The following is a 17,975-nucleotide window of genomic DNA, read 5'->3' as shown; positions in this document are numbered from 1 at the left end:
ATGATACTGCCATTTGCTTTACTGCTGATGATTATTAAAGCCGCTTAAATGATAAATGTGTCTTCCTGCTATGGTATAGATATTTCAGTCTCTCACTTTCTCTACCTGTATTATTGACTTCTATAGTTTCTGTGAAAATTATTCACCATACTCAAATGATACCTTTTTGTAATATATCTCAGGATTAATAAAAAATAATAATAATATATCTCAAGAATCAAGTGTAATATTACTCTTTTATAATGGACTTTCTCAATGTCGATTCTAGAAGCTGGATCTTATTAGAATCACTTATGGTTGCGCTACGTTAGCCAGCATGTTTTAAGTACTACTATTTACGTCGACAGGTAGTTAATTATCAATTTGTATTCTATGTACATTATTTAAATGAGGCTAATACTATCGTGGGATGATAATTAAGTTGGATTCAAATCCTTTGTTATTCCTCAAAATATTTATTATTTAAAAAAAATTGATCAAATGATCTCTATATACTATATAGATATACTATAATTATAGAAAAATATAGGTATAGTGGTATACAAAAAGTTGGGTACACAAATGATACCAAGATCAGCCCAATATATATATAAAAACAAGACCAGCCCACAGTTGTAAAAAATAAAGGAACTATTGTTATGCATATTATTAAAAATTTCAACATTAACCATTGTTACAACAAATTTCAAACATTACCCTTCTTGTGTCCAACAAATTTCAACATTAACCATTGTTATGCATATTATTAAAAAATTTAATGTATATTTAATATAAATATAAATTTACATAATATAAAAATTAATTTTGATGTAATAATGTAAGTTGCCATACCATCAAGGCTAGTAATCCTAAACAGAAGTGTGGTTGGGATGTTGTGGAGGAGCGGTAGTGTGATTGAGTTCTGGGGAGGTGGTGTTAGAATCAGAAGTTAAAGGGTATCCTATTCCATGGCGATTACTGGGGGAAATGACGAAGTGTCCACCCGCTAATACCCCAATAACTGTGGGCAGCACCTGAAGCAGAAGCCTCTGAGTTGACTCAAAGCCGGGGTATAAGCAGTGCACAGTGTTGGTATCCAATAGCCCTAACACCGCAAACACTAACAAGGATAAAACGGCATGCACGAAATCTCCAAACTTGAGTCTGTAGGTTGACAAGTCAACAGACTCGGATGCTGGAGAAGGCCACAATCCCTTGGTAGTTACGATGCCATAGTGCCTCTGGTTGTCGCTGCCTGTGTAGCTATCTGTGAAGGAAGAAAAGGCGCAACTGAACCCACATGCAACCAGGAGAATGCCGCTGAGCCACTTGTTGCTGGCGTTGCATTCACCGCTGTTGGTCAAAACAGGGTTCAGGAATTGGAACACGAAGAGAGTCCCTGTAGGGAGCAGCTTTATGAAGCTCCCAACTGCTGAGAATGGCGAAGTGTTTGTGTTTGTCACGCTCACGCCTGTACCTAGTAACGGTTGGGTTTGGGTGTTTGTAGACATAGATGAACTGTTTGCATTCATTTTTTGCTTTTCTTTTCCTCTGGTTCAAATCTTTTGATGGGGTTTTTTCTTTCAAATTGTGTTGATCTTATAGAAGCAGAAATAAGGAGTTGGTGTGACAAACAAAACAACACAAATAAATAAAAAAAGAAACAGGGACTTGGTAGTTTCTAAGTAAAATGGCCTCATTTCTAATTGAATTAGAATGGTTCAGACATTCGGCAGCTTTGAACTTTCTTCTGCACTGTTTTCAAACATTTTTGTTATAGCAAATTGCATTATGCAATGCCATCCCATTGAACGATTCCAAAAACAAAAATATAAAATCAGACCAGATAAAAAAAAAAACGCACACAAAAAAGTCAAACGAAAACACGCACACGCAAAGAATTTAATTGGCAATGTAGTAACAGACACATTTTACAGGTGGTCGTTTTTTTCATTTAAAAACAAATATATATCTTTCTCTTGAGTTTCTCATCAATTTAACTTTATTTATCCTTCTACTTAATTCTTTTGCTTCTACACGTTAATTATTTTCGTCACTATCACTTCCATGTATCTTCTAACTTAATGGAAGTAGCGGACAAGATAACATCATTAATCATAGGAATACCCAATACATTAATCATAGTGTGAGATCGATCTAAGAGTAGGTTATGACAGTTCGTTTTGGGTACAGAAAGAGAAAGAACATTTTTCTAAATTGCATGAATTTGCGATGGAGTCTGTGATGCTGATTGAGGTCGTGTGAGGCTAGTTAGTGACTCAACTAAGCTATGATTATGAGGGTATTTTCTGATAATTGATAGACGATCAAACGGTCAAGTGAAACTTAAGTGATGGTTCACGATTAGGATTGTACGAAAGTATAGCAACGACAAAAATGGAAGAAGGAAACCTAATCAAAATGACGTTTTAGGGACTTAATTAAAGATGTTAACTGTTAGACGTCACATTTTTTTGGTAATTTTAACGTCATATATGATACCTTGTTAGTTTGAAAGACGGAAGTGATAATAAAGAAATCGAATAAATAACACAACCATGAATAAATCATGCATCCACTATTCATTAAAAATAAGGACATATTTCTTCAAACAAAAATAAGGACATAAATCTATGGAAAAATTTTCCATAAACACTTACAAGAAAAAAAAATGTAAAAATGAAATAAATTTATCTATAAATTAAAATTATCTTATACATAAATTATAGATAAGATAATATAAAAAATTACAAATTAACTTATACATAAACTAATTTTCTTTTCTATTTTTTCTCTTATAAATGTTTATGAACAAATTTATCTAGACTAACTCTAAGTATTGTTAATTGTTAAACATTAAGGATATCTTATATTCAATTAGTAATTAATATTCTTGCATAATAAAAATTGATAACTTTTATAATTATTACCTTAAAAATTATATTAATAATAATTTGTGACTAATTGTTAGTGTAAAATTTTTACAATAACAATGTATGTATGTGAAACTTAAACTTAAAGTGAAAAATTATTAAGAAAATAATGAAATGAAAAATATTAGACGATTAAAGTCAAATTTAAAATAAATTTAAAACAAAAATATACTAATTTTGTATATAATGGGTATACAAAAATTTTAATTTTATTATTCTTCTGTCAAAAAATGTTTAATTTATTTAATTCGATAACAAATTCACAATTCTCGTGATACCCTTCAGTTTTACGAGGATATATATTTGATATATTCTTAAAAAAATGCTCATTACTTTGTTAATTGTCTTATTTAATTAAAATAATACAAAAATTTATATTTTAAATAAGTGGATATATAAATTAACTAACAACACTGATTATGACAGTAAAAAAAATAACACTAATTGTGAAGGAATTGTTATGGATTCAACTTTTAGCTTAATCCGTATAATAACCTATCCAAATCTTCCTAAAAAAAAGAACTATCCAAATCCAAGTAGTAAATTAGCTCAAAATCATAGTAATTATTGTGGTCAACACATATTAAGATCTAATTTGAACCATGAACATCATTACAACTTCTGGTTGAAACTCTGTGACTTGTGTTTTCTATTTTTTTAATTAGACATAGTTACTCACTCTATATGCATATATTACCAAAAGAATGGTTTTATATATTAAACATGAATATAAATAAATCTAACTAATTTTATCTTATTTAATGTTATTATTTTTAAAATATTTTTATTTAATTTTAATTCTATTTTTAATAACTCTTTTATTTATAATACCATGTTCTAATTAATGAATGACATTTTAGAAATAATTTTATTTTTTATTTGAGATTAAAAAAATTAAATGATGTCAATTAAATTTCTTAATTAATGTGAAATTAATTATTTTTCTTATATATCAGTACTGAAAGAATATTAGATAATTACTTATGATTGTAAGGGGTTTTAAAAAATAGTTGAAGGATAAATTAAAAATAAGAAATGTGTATACAAAATAGAATAATTAGCTTTATTAATAATTATAAATTACACATATAATATACATAAGATGTATTTGTTTTTCCGTTCAAAAGACTTCAAATGAACGTTCAGTCTAATAACACTATTTAAATGGATTGGATTTAACCTATTTTGAAACTTTTTTATTAATAAATATTAATTTGTTAATTTTTTTTAGAAATAAAAATAAGAAATTTTTGAATCCGTGAATTTTTCTTTTCTTCTTTACTCTTAAAATCTTTTTTTTTTTTTCAACCATCAAATCAATTTTATAATTCCTCAAATACTTTAAAACGTGGGTTAAATAAAAACTAAATCCACACAATCATTTTAGTAAAATCCTTATTAACCTTAATGTCTGCCCTTTAATTTGAAGATATGTACCCATATTTTACAATGTCTCAGCTTCATCATCAGAATACCAAATTATATAACTCAGCAAATCTTAGAATTCGATCCACTCAAAATGCATGAGGACAATATTAACTAAAAACTCAGTCTACAAACAATTGTCCACATCAAACACATTAAGTAGTCTATTTCAACACATCAACATTCTTCATCTAGAACAGATCGATAAGATATTCATCCCAAAAAAACTGTAGGATAAAGCAAAATTAATGATGTATTTCCATTCTTACTCGATGAAATTTAAAAACGAAAGAAGTCCAGATCAACATTGAAGAATTTGAAATTATTTTATATTTTACGTTAAAAAAAAAAGTTGACTGATGACTATTTAAACAACATATATAATGAGACCCGTTACATGAATAAATTTAATTCAATTAAATAACAAAAGCAGCCTTGTTTTTTTTTGTATTAAAGCAGCCTTGGTTTTTTTTTTTTGGTATTAAAGCAACCTTTTTTTTTGTTACTAAAGCAGCCTTGGTTTGAACTACTCGATAATTTCTTTTATCCGTCAATAACCATTAAAAAATAATGTAAATTACGAAACCAGGAATCAGGGCTGCCTTTAATTCCCCGAGCAAGAATGTTACGTAGTACCTACTATTGCGGTAACATTTTAAAAAAGGTAGGTCAACATTTAAAAAAAAAAATGCATCTTCCTTTAATGCTCATTAAATTTCTTAATATGATGCCAAATTAGCCTATTATGCTGCTATATATAAAAATGATTAATGCTTTTTTTACATAAATATCTCATCGTAGTTTTTATAATGAAAAATAAAAATGAAAAGTGAGATAAGATGAATAGTCTAATAGAAAGTGATAAAAAAATTAATTTTTTACACACATAAAATAACCATAAGTTTAATATATTATATATATCTAATATTTTTATAAAAAAAAAAGTATATAAGTATATTGAATACGAAAATAATATTACAAAAATAATAAATTAAATGGATTAAATAATTTTAAATAATTATATGTATACACATAAACATCATAAATACTTAATTAATAACTGTAATATCGTCTCTTTATCTCTTTTTCTATCAGATTATTATGTTATCTTACATATTTATATTTCTCTCTTTATTTTCTTTTAAGTGTCGACCATCAGTAATTTTAATATATCATTTTTCAAATAGTTTGTTTATATAAATTTTAAGAAACCATAAAATCATTTTTATAATAATTTAAGTGACCCTGCAAGTCCCTTTCGTTCGCCTCTGCTTGCAATATTTATTCATTTAAATAAGTGTATAACCATGTGGTTTTTACCACAATTTTTATGAAAACTCAAAATTTGAAAGGTCGTTTACGTATACTACCTATAAGCCTCTAAATATGACACATAAATAGGTAATGACTCGGTGTATGTTTGGATGCCAATTACAGGTTTTATTTTCAAAATAATAAATTCTTGTTTCTTCATTTTGTGTGCCTTAGAAATGAGAAATAAAAAAAATTCTAAAAACAGATTTTCAACTTTTATCCAAACATATTTCTCCGTTTGATGTAAAGTCCACGCTGGTTAGAAGGAAGGGAACAAACTTGTTCCGTGCACATATAACGCCTTGAGAAGATAAATTAAACTGCAGTCTCCTAATCCTCTGCAGTGTTCAGAAATGTGAAACAAACTTGCTATGAGATACAGAGATAATACTATTTCAAAGTTTAATACATCAGTTTTACAAAAAGAAAATTGGCTATACAAATGATTAACAACAACCCAAGTTAATTTCAACAAATAAACACTAGTTATTTCAAGGCGCTCAAAAGAAAAAAGACGATTCTTCACTATACAGTAGCCAAAAGCCTAGTTCAACAACACTTTCATACCATGCATGCATGCAGGTAGCTAGATACATAACATTATTAACATATATAGTTAGCAGCTTGCGCCTATTATTTCAGAGGCACAAAAAGTTGCTACAGCACATCATTATTTAGTTACTAAAAAAATAAAACACTAGCTATAGCAATACTAAACAGTAGTACTGTCATTGGGATTAATATTTTGTGGAGGTGAGGCGGTGGTATCATTGGATTTTGGGGAGGTGTCGTTAGAATCAGAAGTTAAAGGGTATCCAATTCCATGGCGATCATTGGGGAAAATCATGAACAACCCACCCGCAAATACCCCAATAGCTGTGGGCAACACCTGAAGCAGACGCTTCTGAGTTGACTCAAAACCAGGGTAGAAACAGTGCACAGTGTTGGTGTCCAACAGCCCTAAAACCGCAAACACTGACAAGGATAACACAGCATGCACCAAATCTCCAAACTTGAGTTTGTAGGTTGACAAGTCAACGGTGTTGGATGCTGGTGAAGGCCACAACCCCTTGGTAGTTACGATGCCATAGTGCCTCTGGTTGTCACTGCCTGTGTAGCTATCGGTGAAGGAAGAAAAGGCGCAGCTGAACCCACAGAGAACGAGGAGAATGCTGCAGAGCCACTTGCTGGTGGCGTTGCAATCACCGCTGTTGGTCAAAACGGGATTCACGAATTGGAACACGAAGACTGTACCTGTAGGGAGAAGCTTTATGAGGCTGCCAAATGCTGAGAGTGTTGTGTTTGTCACTCCTGTGCCTCTGTTTTGGGAGCTACTTGGTAACGCTGATGGGCTGTTTAAGGATGAGCTGTCTGCAATCATTTTTTCACACACCTACCTACGTACTATTCGCTTCTTTCTTTCTTTTCTTTCTACGCCTGATGCTATTGTGTTGATCTTATAGAAGCACAAAAAGGGATTTGGCAGATTCTCAGTAAAATAACTTCATTTCTAATTGACTTAGAATCATTCGGTCATTCCTGTGCTTTGAAGACCTTTTATATATTATCGCAATTGGCGTTATTCCATGTCATGCGCATTGAACGATTCAAGGAAATTTCAGAATAGGAAAAAAAAATAAAAATCCACACAAACACATAAAGTTCGACGGATCTATATATGCGTGTGTGTACGAAAGTAGAGCAACGACAAAAATGGAAGAAGGAAAACTTATCAAAATGACGTCCTTAGGGATTTAATTAACCATGTTAATTGTTAAACGTCATTTATGATACCTTGTTAAATTGGAAGACCGAAGTAATATTAAGAATAAATAATAATAGTACATGCATTATTCATTAGAATTAGTAATGTTAAATTGTTAATTGATAAACATGAAGTGATTAAGAATGACATCTACAATAAGTCCTATCTTGATAAAAAAAATAAAAAAATTATAAGACTTATTCGAGAAAAAAAAATAAAGTAAAATTAATTAAGCTTACCTTAAAAGTCAAAATAACCCATACATCTCATCTACCGGATAAGCTAAAAAGTTTTTTTTATTAAAAATAAGTGCATAAATTAATTTTAAATTATGAAAAAAAATAATTTCTTTTTTATATTTTTAATAAATGTTTGTGGATCATTAATTAATTAAAAGTGATAAGCTTCTATCTTCGAGTATTCAATTCAAGAGAACTGCTACATAGTATTGAACAGTTTTGAACGAATTGCACGAAAACAGGTTGCGGCTGTTTTATAGAATAACTCAATTTCAAGTTGGTGTTTTTACGGAAAACATGTTGTGCCATTTAGAATTTTCCTTAATTTAATACAGTTACATATTGATCTGTTGGGTGTGCAGTTGGCCTGGAGCCGTGGATTTAGAGTTTCATGTGGGATCTGATTCTCAAATTTCGATTGACTTGTTAAGCAAAGGTTATCCCAAAACGCATTCTTCCTCTAAATTGTCCAAAGTGTCATCCAATTTAAGATGGAGGGTGGCAATTTATTCTGGAGTCATGTCTTGCTTGAAGGAAATCAAGTGACGGATAATCTTGTTGGTTATGGCTTATGTTTAATTGATCAAGTTAAAGTTTTTGATGTAGTTCCATCTTTTGTTTTCATCGTTGTTCTAACGGATGTTGCTTCTATTGTGTTTTTACGCGGATTTTAATTCCAATTGTTGGGAACTCTTTGCCTCTTTGATTTAAAAATAATAATAAATATTGAAGACTCTCTTAACATGTAAAGAAATAAAGACTAGAATATGATAAATGCGTTTTTCTAATCTACTATTGCATTATTTGAAACGAAATCCTAACATTTAAGGAAAAATAATCATTATGCTACGTGAAGTAACCCGCTAACTCCTTAAAATTAGGATAATAATTGAACTACTCAAAATAAATATTTTTTTATTTTCTTCCATGCAGCACAGGATCCTTGGACAATTTAATAGCTGAGTTATTGTCACAAAATATTGTGGTTGCACCTGGTTGTTTGAACTTCAATTCTTCAAGAATTCTCTTTAACCAAATGGCTTGACAAGCACAAGCTCTAGCAGTAACAAATCTAGCTTATGTGCTTGACAAAGTAACTATTGGTTGTTTCTTAGATAACCATGAAATGGCACCGGTTCCCAAACATAAAGACATAATCAAAAGTACTCTTTTTATTATCTTGATCTCCTGCATAATCACTGACCGTGAAACCCAATAAATTAGATTTTTCACCCTTTTTATAGAATAACCCAAATTCTCTGATTCCTTGTGTAGGATCTTTTAGCAGCCAACAAATGTAATTATGTAGCTTCCTCCATGTATCTACTAGTCATACTTACAGAATACATTATATCGGGTCTCGTTGTAGTTAAATACATATCGGGTCTCGTTGCAGTTAAATACATCAAACTACCAATAATTTGTTTGTAAAGTGTGCTGTCAACCTTCTTTCCTTCAAGATCCTTGTGAAGCTTTAAACTAAACTTTAATGGTGTGTTTGCTCCTATTCTAGTCTTTATTTTTTTACGTGTTAGTAGTGGTGTCAAGAGCCAAACAAGACCTATATAAAAAAATAAAAAAAACAAAGGCAACAACTTTTATGATAACAACAAACAAAAGAGATATCATTTGAAGGACACTTTGTGCAGCATGTTGAGACTGTTCAAACAACATATAATGAGACTGTTCAAACAAATGACATGAACCCATAGTAGGATGTGGAAAATATGCATATTGAGACTGTTCAAACAACATATAATGAGACTGTTCAAAAAAAATGTAAAATATGCATATTGAGATTGTTCAAACAACATATAATGAGAGACAGTTATGGAATAAAATTTAATTCCTTAAATTATACTCCAAATATCAAAAGCCGCCTTTGTCAGTACAGCTCAGTTGGTTTCTTTTATCCGTCAATTAATACCCATTCAAAAATATGTAAATTATGAAACTAGTGGCTTTCAACGTCGCTATCCGAAGGTAGGTCAATAATTAAAAAAAATAAAAATTGCATCTTCCGTTACTGCTGATTAAATCTTAAGAGGATGCCAAATTCGTTTTATGTGCAACTATACAAATAAGTAATGCTATTTATACATAACTATCTCACCATAGTTTTATTATAAGAAGGGGAAGACAAGTGAGATAAATTGTAAGATGCATGGTGTAATATAGAGGGAAAAAGAGTTTTGCAAGAGTACTGTTGTGAGAAACTATTGTGAGAATAGTATATATTAGTCTAAAAATATTTGACATGCATGGCTTGGGGTTACATAATAATACCTTAACTATTTAATATTTAATTGATAGCTATGATTTTATATTTGATTCTATAAAATTCATCTCATATTAAAAGAATCAAATTCAATATTTTGAATACTAATTCATGGAAATTTTTAGAAACGTTTTCTGAAAAGTACTTTTTTATCAACATTTTGAAAAACCAATTGAGGAATTGAAAAATATTTATCTAAACAAACTAATACATGCGACTTTTTAAATGAGACTTCAAAAGTCTTATAATCACTCTTATGTTTAATTTTCAAGTGCCTCCTATGATGATAATCTTAAAAGTTCGCAGCTAAACAGCGACTAAGTTTTATTTTCATCTCAAGAAATATTCTTTTATATTAAGAAGTTTAAGAGAAGAAAAATTGTCTTGTAAGATTAAAACAAGTCACTGTGTGATCACTTTATCAGTGCTGTTTAATATTTCCTATATAAGTTCAGTCAGGCTGCAGTATAATAAAGGAAAACTAATATGTATCAAGGTATGTACCATTAAATTCAAGAATATAATTGTCAGCCAATTTCAATTAAACTTTAATTAATCCATTGGTTGAAGTAATTAGTTCCTGAGAAAATCTTTTTCATTTTTCTAATTAGTTTCGAACTGAAGCATGAAACAACCATATCTATCTCATATGTTAGTTCCGTGGCAGTAGGGACCTCATCTTCCACATCGCGTCAGGTCGTTCACCTTCCTGTGACAACAACTACCTCGTCCTCCACCATGTCAACCCTTACACCCTCTTCATCAACATCGTGCCGCCACCTTTCCTTTCCTTCCTTTACACCTTGGGTTTCTAGTGTGGGGAAAGGCATTGGTTGTGGAACAGTAATTTCAGAATGGTTTTTCCATTTCAAAAAAGTATTTTGAAAGTGAATTTTTCTTATATAAAAATCATTTTGGAATTGTTTTTTAGTATTTTATTAGAGGATTTCAAAAGGTAAAAATTATCTTTTAAAATAATCATTTTGTAATAATTTTGGAGTACTTATTTTTATTTCGGAAGATAAAAATTACCTTTTTAAAATAATTATTCTAACATAATTTTGTATCACCTTATTTTAAAATAGTTTTGGAACACTTATTTATATTCTAGAATAACTATTCTGGAAGATAAAAATTATTTTTCGAAATGATTATTCCAAAATAATTTTGGAACACTTATTTCTATCGTGAAATAGTTATTCCATAGGGTAAAAATCACCTTCCATAATAGCTATTTTGGAATAATTTTGTATCACCTTATTCTGAAGTAATTATTTCGAAAGATAATTTTTACTGTTTATAATAACTTTGCTAGAATATTTTGGAATACTTATTTTTATTCCGAACTGATAATTACCTAAATTTCAAAATGACTAATGACTATTCTAAAACAGAAATAAGTGCTTCAAAATCATTTTGAAAAAACTATTCCAAAAAATCAAAATTACTTTTTAAAATGAGGAATGTGTGGTGAAAGGATTATTTTTGTGGAGACAAAATGGGAGAAGCCCGATTCAAATGCCCTCCCTCGTACACTCCATGACATTTCAGTGTCGATCTTATTCACTAGGCTTGATATGATTTTTTTTGGGCCTTGCTTGAGGCAATTGTTTTCAAGTAATTTTCTGATCTACAAATTCTTCCATTGCAGGGCTCCCCTCAAAGCCCAATTGTTGGTCAATAACTTATCAATTCGAGTAACCTTTAGATTGCTTCCTCCCTGGTGATTTGTCAGGTTATTGTTTATTTACCTTAATTAATTTGAGATTTATCGCACGATGTTTTTAACTGCGATCTTTGCCAAACGCCACATCCTGCAATTTTTTCCGACTAAAGATATATAAGAAAGAAGTGGTAGACAGACAATAATTTATACATTTATTATATTTTATATTTTTCTATCTCTTTCATCTTATTATTTATTGTATTTAAATTTAAATTTCTCTTCCTCTTTTCTCTTAGTTGTATATTTACCATTTGTGATATACGTATGATTTCTCAATATAGTATGATAAGGTTTAAATTTGTCACAAAACTTTTATTTTTCTCACAAACAATTAAATCTAAAACTCAAGTAAAATAATCAAATATATATCTCTTAAACTATTCACTCATTGATCAACCATCAACTATTTTGATTTATTTTTTCGAAAGCTTATAAAAATAGAAGAAATGGTAGAAAAAGGAAATGGAGGGATCCATTTCCATTTGTCTTGACTCCACAAGAATTGAACTAAAATTTAGTTTGTCCATATATATTACATATGAACTAAAATAACCATATATTAAATATATATATATATATATATATATATATATATATATATATATATATATATATATAATCAGTAAGCTTGTATTTATCCATAAATTTGGTCTAATAGAAACTGTATTATTATATCTAATTAAAATTTGGACATCTCATACATATAGACTATGGATACAACATATTACTACTGATATAAAAACATCCCATATATTACTGCATTATACAACTATACCTAAAATGAAATGTGAAATGTCTACAATATTAATCGATTATAAATAAAATTTAAGATAAAGATTATTATTAGTATTATAAAATATATTTTTTTTTAATTTTAGTTTTGCAAAATATAATAATTTTAATTCTCTCATAAATTATTATTCTCTGAAGATAATGTAATATGTCACTTCATGGTTCTTGACGTAAGATGCCTAGATACACTACATATTACTACAAGTATATTATTTTTATTTTTTATAATATGATGCAAATATTAATTGATCTAAATCTCAAATTTACGAAAAGTAATTCTGAAAAAAAAAATACGAAAAGCATTTGTTTATTCTTATCCGGGGATGTCTTTGCAAAACAAGAAAAAACTTGCAGAAACTAAATCTGATCAAATCTCCTCAAGTTAATAATTTGCTCCACTTTACAAAAAATAGCGTACAAAGAGAAGCTGGCAAATTCACAACAGAGCACGAACCAGAACCATTCACTTGTCGATCACCGTGTTTCACAACACAGCACGAACTATACTTGATCACATCAAACTGTTCATAGCTGAAAGCCCAACCTACACCAAATTCAAACACTTGCTGGATTTTACAAAACTAACTTACATTTCCTCCTTCTTATGCTTCTTCCTCATTTCTTCCCACCCCTTTGAACTGATTGGTATTAGTGTTACAAGTATATAAACCCTAAATTTTATTTTAATGTTTTAATAAACAACCCAAGAAATATGTTACAAGTTACATGATACATAATCATAGCCTCACGGCCCATACGCTACTCCAAACCTTTAAACATTTCACCCCCTAGTTTAGATCAGATCATCCACCCTTCCGTTTAAAAAAATCACAGTCGGGTCAGAACTTCAAACCGGGACGGGCGTAACGGTAACGGTTACGGAGAGGATAAGAGAAAGAGAAGATTCTAGATAGTAATAATAAGGTGAGAGAGAGAGGGGAATATGGATAATTTGTCGGGTCCAACCCGACCCAGAAACCCGGGACTGCAACCCGGCTCGTTTTCATTCGAGGCGGAGCAGACGCCTCAGATCTCGCGTGGCGGAGTCATCAACCGCCACTGAGTCCTGCTTCTTCGTCGAAAAAGACGGCAGAGGAAGCGCTTCCGGCGACGGAGACACCGCGAACGCAGATCCGGCGTACACCTCGCTCTTCACAGCCGAATCAAGCGACTGGCCCCTACGTAGAATCGTAGTCATCTCCAAACTTTGGCTCCTGGCCACCCTTGAATCATCACGGCTCGGTCTCTTCAACACCGCCGCCGCGGCCTCCGCCACCACCGGCTGGGCAGAACCGGGAGCAGCCCGTTTCCTTTGGTCGGGTCGGCTAACAGGCTTCCGGCACGACCTGGAAGTGGCGACATGGTTGTTGTTGTTGTTGTAGTAATAATAATTACAGTAATTACCGGAACTCCTCCGCCGGGAAAAGTCAGCCGGAGGAGCCCTGATTCGTTCTACCAAGCAGTCCTGAGGTCGCAAAATCTGGGTTCCCATGGCAAAAGATTTAATCAATTTTTTTTTAAAAAAAAAAGCGAAAAATAGTAGTTATACCTCCTGAGAAGTAAATGAAAACGAAGGAGGTTTGTGTGTGAGAGAAAATGAAACACGGTATGCTGTGTTGTGTTGTGTTTGGTGGTAGTGAATTGGAGCAAGTGCTAGGTGGAGGAGGCTGATATATAGCATATGAGAAAGGAGACAAGGGTAGGGTTGGGTTGCCACCGACCTTGCAATAAACCAATATGACGCGTCACGAAAGAAATCAAGAGAGAGAGAGAAAGAGAAAGAGAAGGTTTATTAAGACCGCCTCGTCTGACTCTACAACGGACAGGTGTTGTTGGCTGACCAGACTAGGTCTTCCTTTGTGAACTACGTTTTTCTTAACGGCGACTGTTACTCCTTGCTTCGGAGTCCATCTTTTTTTTACTTCCGAACCACCTCATTCCTTTGCTTCGGGAGCTAGCTCCCTGCTTAGCTAACGGCGTCAGGTTAGTTGTCCTCCTCCGCGTAAATTATTTATTTGTCTGGGACCCACCTGATGTTCCTATTAATAATGCAATAAAATTCGTTTTCTTTTTCCCATTTTATTTTACTAAAAGGAAAAAAATAAAAAATAAACTGGACCTTGTACCGAAAAAGAAAGCTACTTTGCCTTAGTATAAAGAAGGAAAACGACACCCGCGCAATGCAAAATTGTCAGGTGGCACTCAACAATTTTCTATAGTTAAAACCAGGTCACAAACCATCAAATAAATTAAAAGTATATTAGTTTCATTTTAATGAAAAAGTTTATTTTCGAGAAAAAAAAAAACTTGACTGTTAATTTAGACTAACACAAGAGACTACTTGTTTTGGCTTTAAAATATTTAAGTGACTTCAGATATAGATTTTTTTTTTGTCTTAAGAAATGTTTTAATGTTAAATTTAAAATAATTTAATTCATACTGTAATTATATTCAAAAACTAAAAATTAAACTTCAGAAGAAATTTCCCTTGTGTTATTTTTTTGCCATGATTTGAAAGCGACTTGAACAGAGTGATAATTGCGAAATCCCAATTATCCTGTGAGTTAGAGAGCACTGATACTTTTTCATTTCCCAGTTCTCACCTCTAAAGATAAAGATGGAAAGTTGCAACTTGCCTGGTCCCCTGCGAGACGCAAGATGCTTAATTAAGGTAATTAATTACTCCTTGGAGCTTATAATACTAATTGAAAGCGGTACAATCTATCTACTCAAATATAATTCATATAAAATGAAAAATAATAATATAAGCCATGATTTTGTATAGATCACATGGCCTTGCTCTTTCCAAATACCGAACCTTCATATCATATGAAGTTGTCTGTTTCTTGGTCACACGCCCACGCCCGTTTGTTCTTTAACTTAAGACATACTCTAACAACTTTTTTATTCGTTAAATCACTTATTATAATCAACAAAATCAAAGGCAATCTTACTTTTCAAGGGATAAGAACGAAATTGGCCATGCAAAATATTAGTAAAAAAAGAAAAGAAGGCTTGAAACTTGAAAGGGACATTTACCCTTACTTTTATGTGTTATCTCTATACGTTAAAGAAAATTACTTATAAATAAAAATTAGTTGAGAACTAAAAAATACTATTTCAATGAAATTTTATAAGTTTCTAATTAATTTACATAATTAGAAGTGTTTGATAATATTATGCCAGCTGGTTTAGTCGAGTATTTCATCGCTACGCGAACATTTGACCCAGCTTTTATCTTGATCAATTTTTATTATAGAAAGAAGATAATTGTCGTCAGCGTTCCAATGAGAACAATTTGAGCCAGTCATCGTGCAATGCACGACGTATTATTCTCCATTTTCTATTTAAAACTGTAAAGTAACGAGTGATTTGATATCTGATCTGACCAACAAGAGTTAGGTTATATCCATTCCATATTCAGCATTAGCTAACTCAGCTCATTTAAAAGTTTTCAATAAGGTTTTTGTATTTTATTTTCAAGTATACGTGTTCAAATCATTTACTGAACAGTTAATTGCTTGATAGTGTTATTCTTCCACATAAAGATTCATTAAAAGTGCTCGTGTACTCTTTGTATTTAGAAATCTTTTGAGTGATTACCTTCAAAACAGTTTTCCAAGTTGAATCTTTGAATTTTCTTTGAGATAGTGTAAGTTTTTTTGAGACAGAGATAGTGTAAGTTAGTCATGATATAATTAATCATTTTAACTTGATACGTGTATGACAGTTGTGACTTAATTAAAATGAATCTATAGTAGTTAATCTTATACGTGTTTATTTTTTCAATTAAATTACTTTTGGTTGCACGATAAGGGATAAAACATAAGCAAACTCCGTAGTATGACTAATTGAGTCACAATACAATTTCTCTGTTTCTATTCATCATGTTCGATATTCAATGTATAACACAAATAATTATGTATTATACTATTATATTTGATGCGTACATGATATTCATCATCTTCAATTATTTATTGAGAGCAAAGTTTCTACTGTTGTTTAATTTATTTTTATCTTTTCTTTTCCATTTTCACGCTCGCTTTTAAAATCAAATAAATAATAATAATTTCATATTGTTGAATAAAAATCAAACATGACATTTTTACAAAATAATTATATAAGATTGAGTGGTTCAGACAAATGGAAAAGAGAACATAATAATAATAATAATACACTTCAAATAAAAGTTTTGGGGAAGGAGTAGTGGAAACATCAAATGTTACTGAAATAAAGAATCGGAGTCTAGATGAAGAATCATGGAAGTTACTTGCATATATGCATACTTTCATAGAGAAGACTGAAGCTCCGGACTAATAAAAAAGAGAGAGAGACTTGTGACTTAGTTGCCTTTTTGTGACGTTTCTGTTTGATGAGCTACTTTAGACTTCAGACTCAGTTGACCGATTGATCCAACACAAAAGACGTTATTTTTAAATTTTAATTAAAATTTAAAAATATTTAATAGTAATTAAATATTACCAAGAGTAGTCACGTGCAAATGTACGGGTTTTGAAGAACAATTTTTATATAGGTATAGATTATACATATTAGTTTTAATTTTTTTTATAGAAATAATGAAAGTAATTAAATATTATTTTCAATATTTTTAATAAAAAAACAAAAAAAGAATAGTACGACATCCATTTTACAATTATAAAAATATGTTGACTTAAAATAAACATAAATTAAAGAAAGCTATAATTTAGAAAATATTGGTCATTTTATAAACTTTCACAGGACACATAATACGTAACCAATCCTATGAATTGTGAAGTATCGAGCTTGGTTAAACTGACTTTAATGTTTAATGAGATTTTTTTTTGGTGGCCAATGTTTAATGAGATATTTAGTTGGAAAAAAAAGAGCTCTTCGTTATTAAAAAAAACGGTCATGTTCATAATTGAACTTTAACTAGTTATATCATGATACAGTTCAAAATTAAAATCAAATAAAATATATACTTATTGGAGTATTATTATTCTTTAAAACATAAAGGCTATCATTCTTACAAATGACACGTATAACCAGTTAATTTAATTTTATTGTCTGTTATTCTAAAAACTAAGGTTTGCTTGGTTAAAATATCTATTTTTTATTTTAATTTTACTCCATGATTATAAAAGTAATATCTATTTCCGTTTATTTCTATATTTTCTAAACTCTGTAAGCTGTGTTGGTTTCACTTGATCATATGATAAAACCATTTTTGTTTGTAAGTTTTCAAATACGATGCTCTATGAAAATCAATTTTCTAATATTTGCTAAAAAAAAACACGTTATTTTATAGTCATATTTATTTAAAATCAATTTTATATGTGCACATCCAAATTTATTTTTTTACTGGTAAACATTTAAAATGTTTAAATTATTTATTTATTTATTTCCATTAAACTAAATTTAAAGTCTAACCAAATTTAATGAGTATGTTTAAAACAAAATAATAGGTTTTTAAAGTTAATTTTTTAAGCTAACTTTAAAAAAGAACAACCAACTGATAGAATTGAAGTGAGTTAAATTGGAC

At 30.4% G+C, this 17,975-nt stretch overlaps 3 protein-coding genes across 3 annotated transcripts; all 3 read right to left on the bottom strand.

Moving 5' to 3' along the window:
• Positions 1-704: 704 nt before the first annotated feature.
• LOC114420103 (protein DMP2-like) lies at positions 705-1,737 on the bottom strand. The gene has a single exon (XM_028385959.1). The coding sequence runs from the start codon at positions 1,509-1,511 to the stop codon at positions 849-851; it is 663 nt and encodes a 220-aa protein (XP_028241760.1). The 5' UTR covers positions 1,512-1,737; the 3' UTR covers positions 705-848.
• A 4,284-nt stretch (positions 1,738-6,021) lies between these two features.
• On the bottom strand, positions 6,022-7,185 carry LOC114420100 (protein DMP2-like). Its single transcript, XM_028385954.1, has one exon. The coding sequence runs from the start codon at positions 7,030-7,032 to the stop codon at positions 6,364-6,366; it is 669 nt and encodes a 222-aa protein (XP_028241755.1). The 5' UTR covers positions 7,033-7,185; the 3' UTR covers positions 6,022-6,363.
• A 5,557-nt stretch (positions 7,186-12,742) lies between these two features.
• LOC114420099 lies at positions 12,743-14,189 on the bottom strand. Its single transcript, XM_028385953.1, has one exon. It carries the CDS (start codon positions 13,941-13,943, stop codon positions 13,455-13,457), a length of 489 nt encoding a protein of 162 aa, XP_028241754.1. The 5' UTR covers positions 13,944-14,189; the 3' UTR covers positions 12,743-13,454.
• Positions 14,190-17,975: the final 3,786 nt, after the last annotated feature.

This window comes from Glycine soja, chromosome 7 (genome assembly GCF_004193775.1).
Source record: "Glycine soja cultivar W05 chromosome 7, ASM419377v2, whole genome shotgun sequence".
NCBI classification, from domain to species: Eukaryota; Viridiplantae; Streptophyta; class Magnoliopsida; order Fabales; family Fabaceae; genus Glycine; species Glycine soja.
The sequence above is the reverse complement of the archived record's forward strand: the minus strand, read 5'-3'. Positions and strand labels throughout refer to the sequence as shown.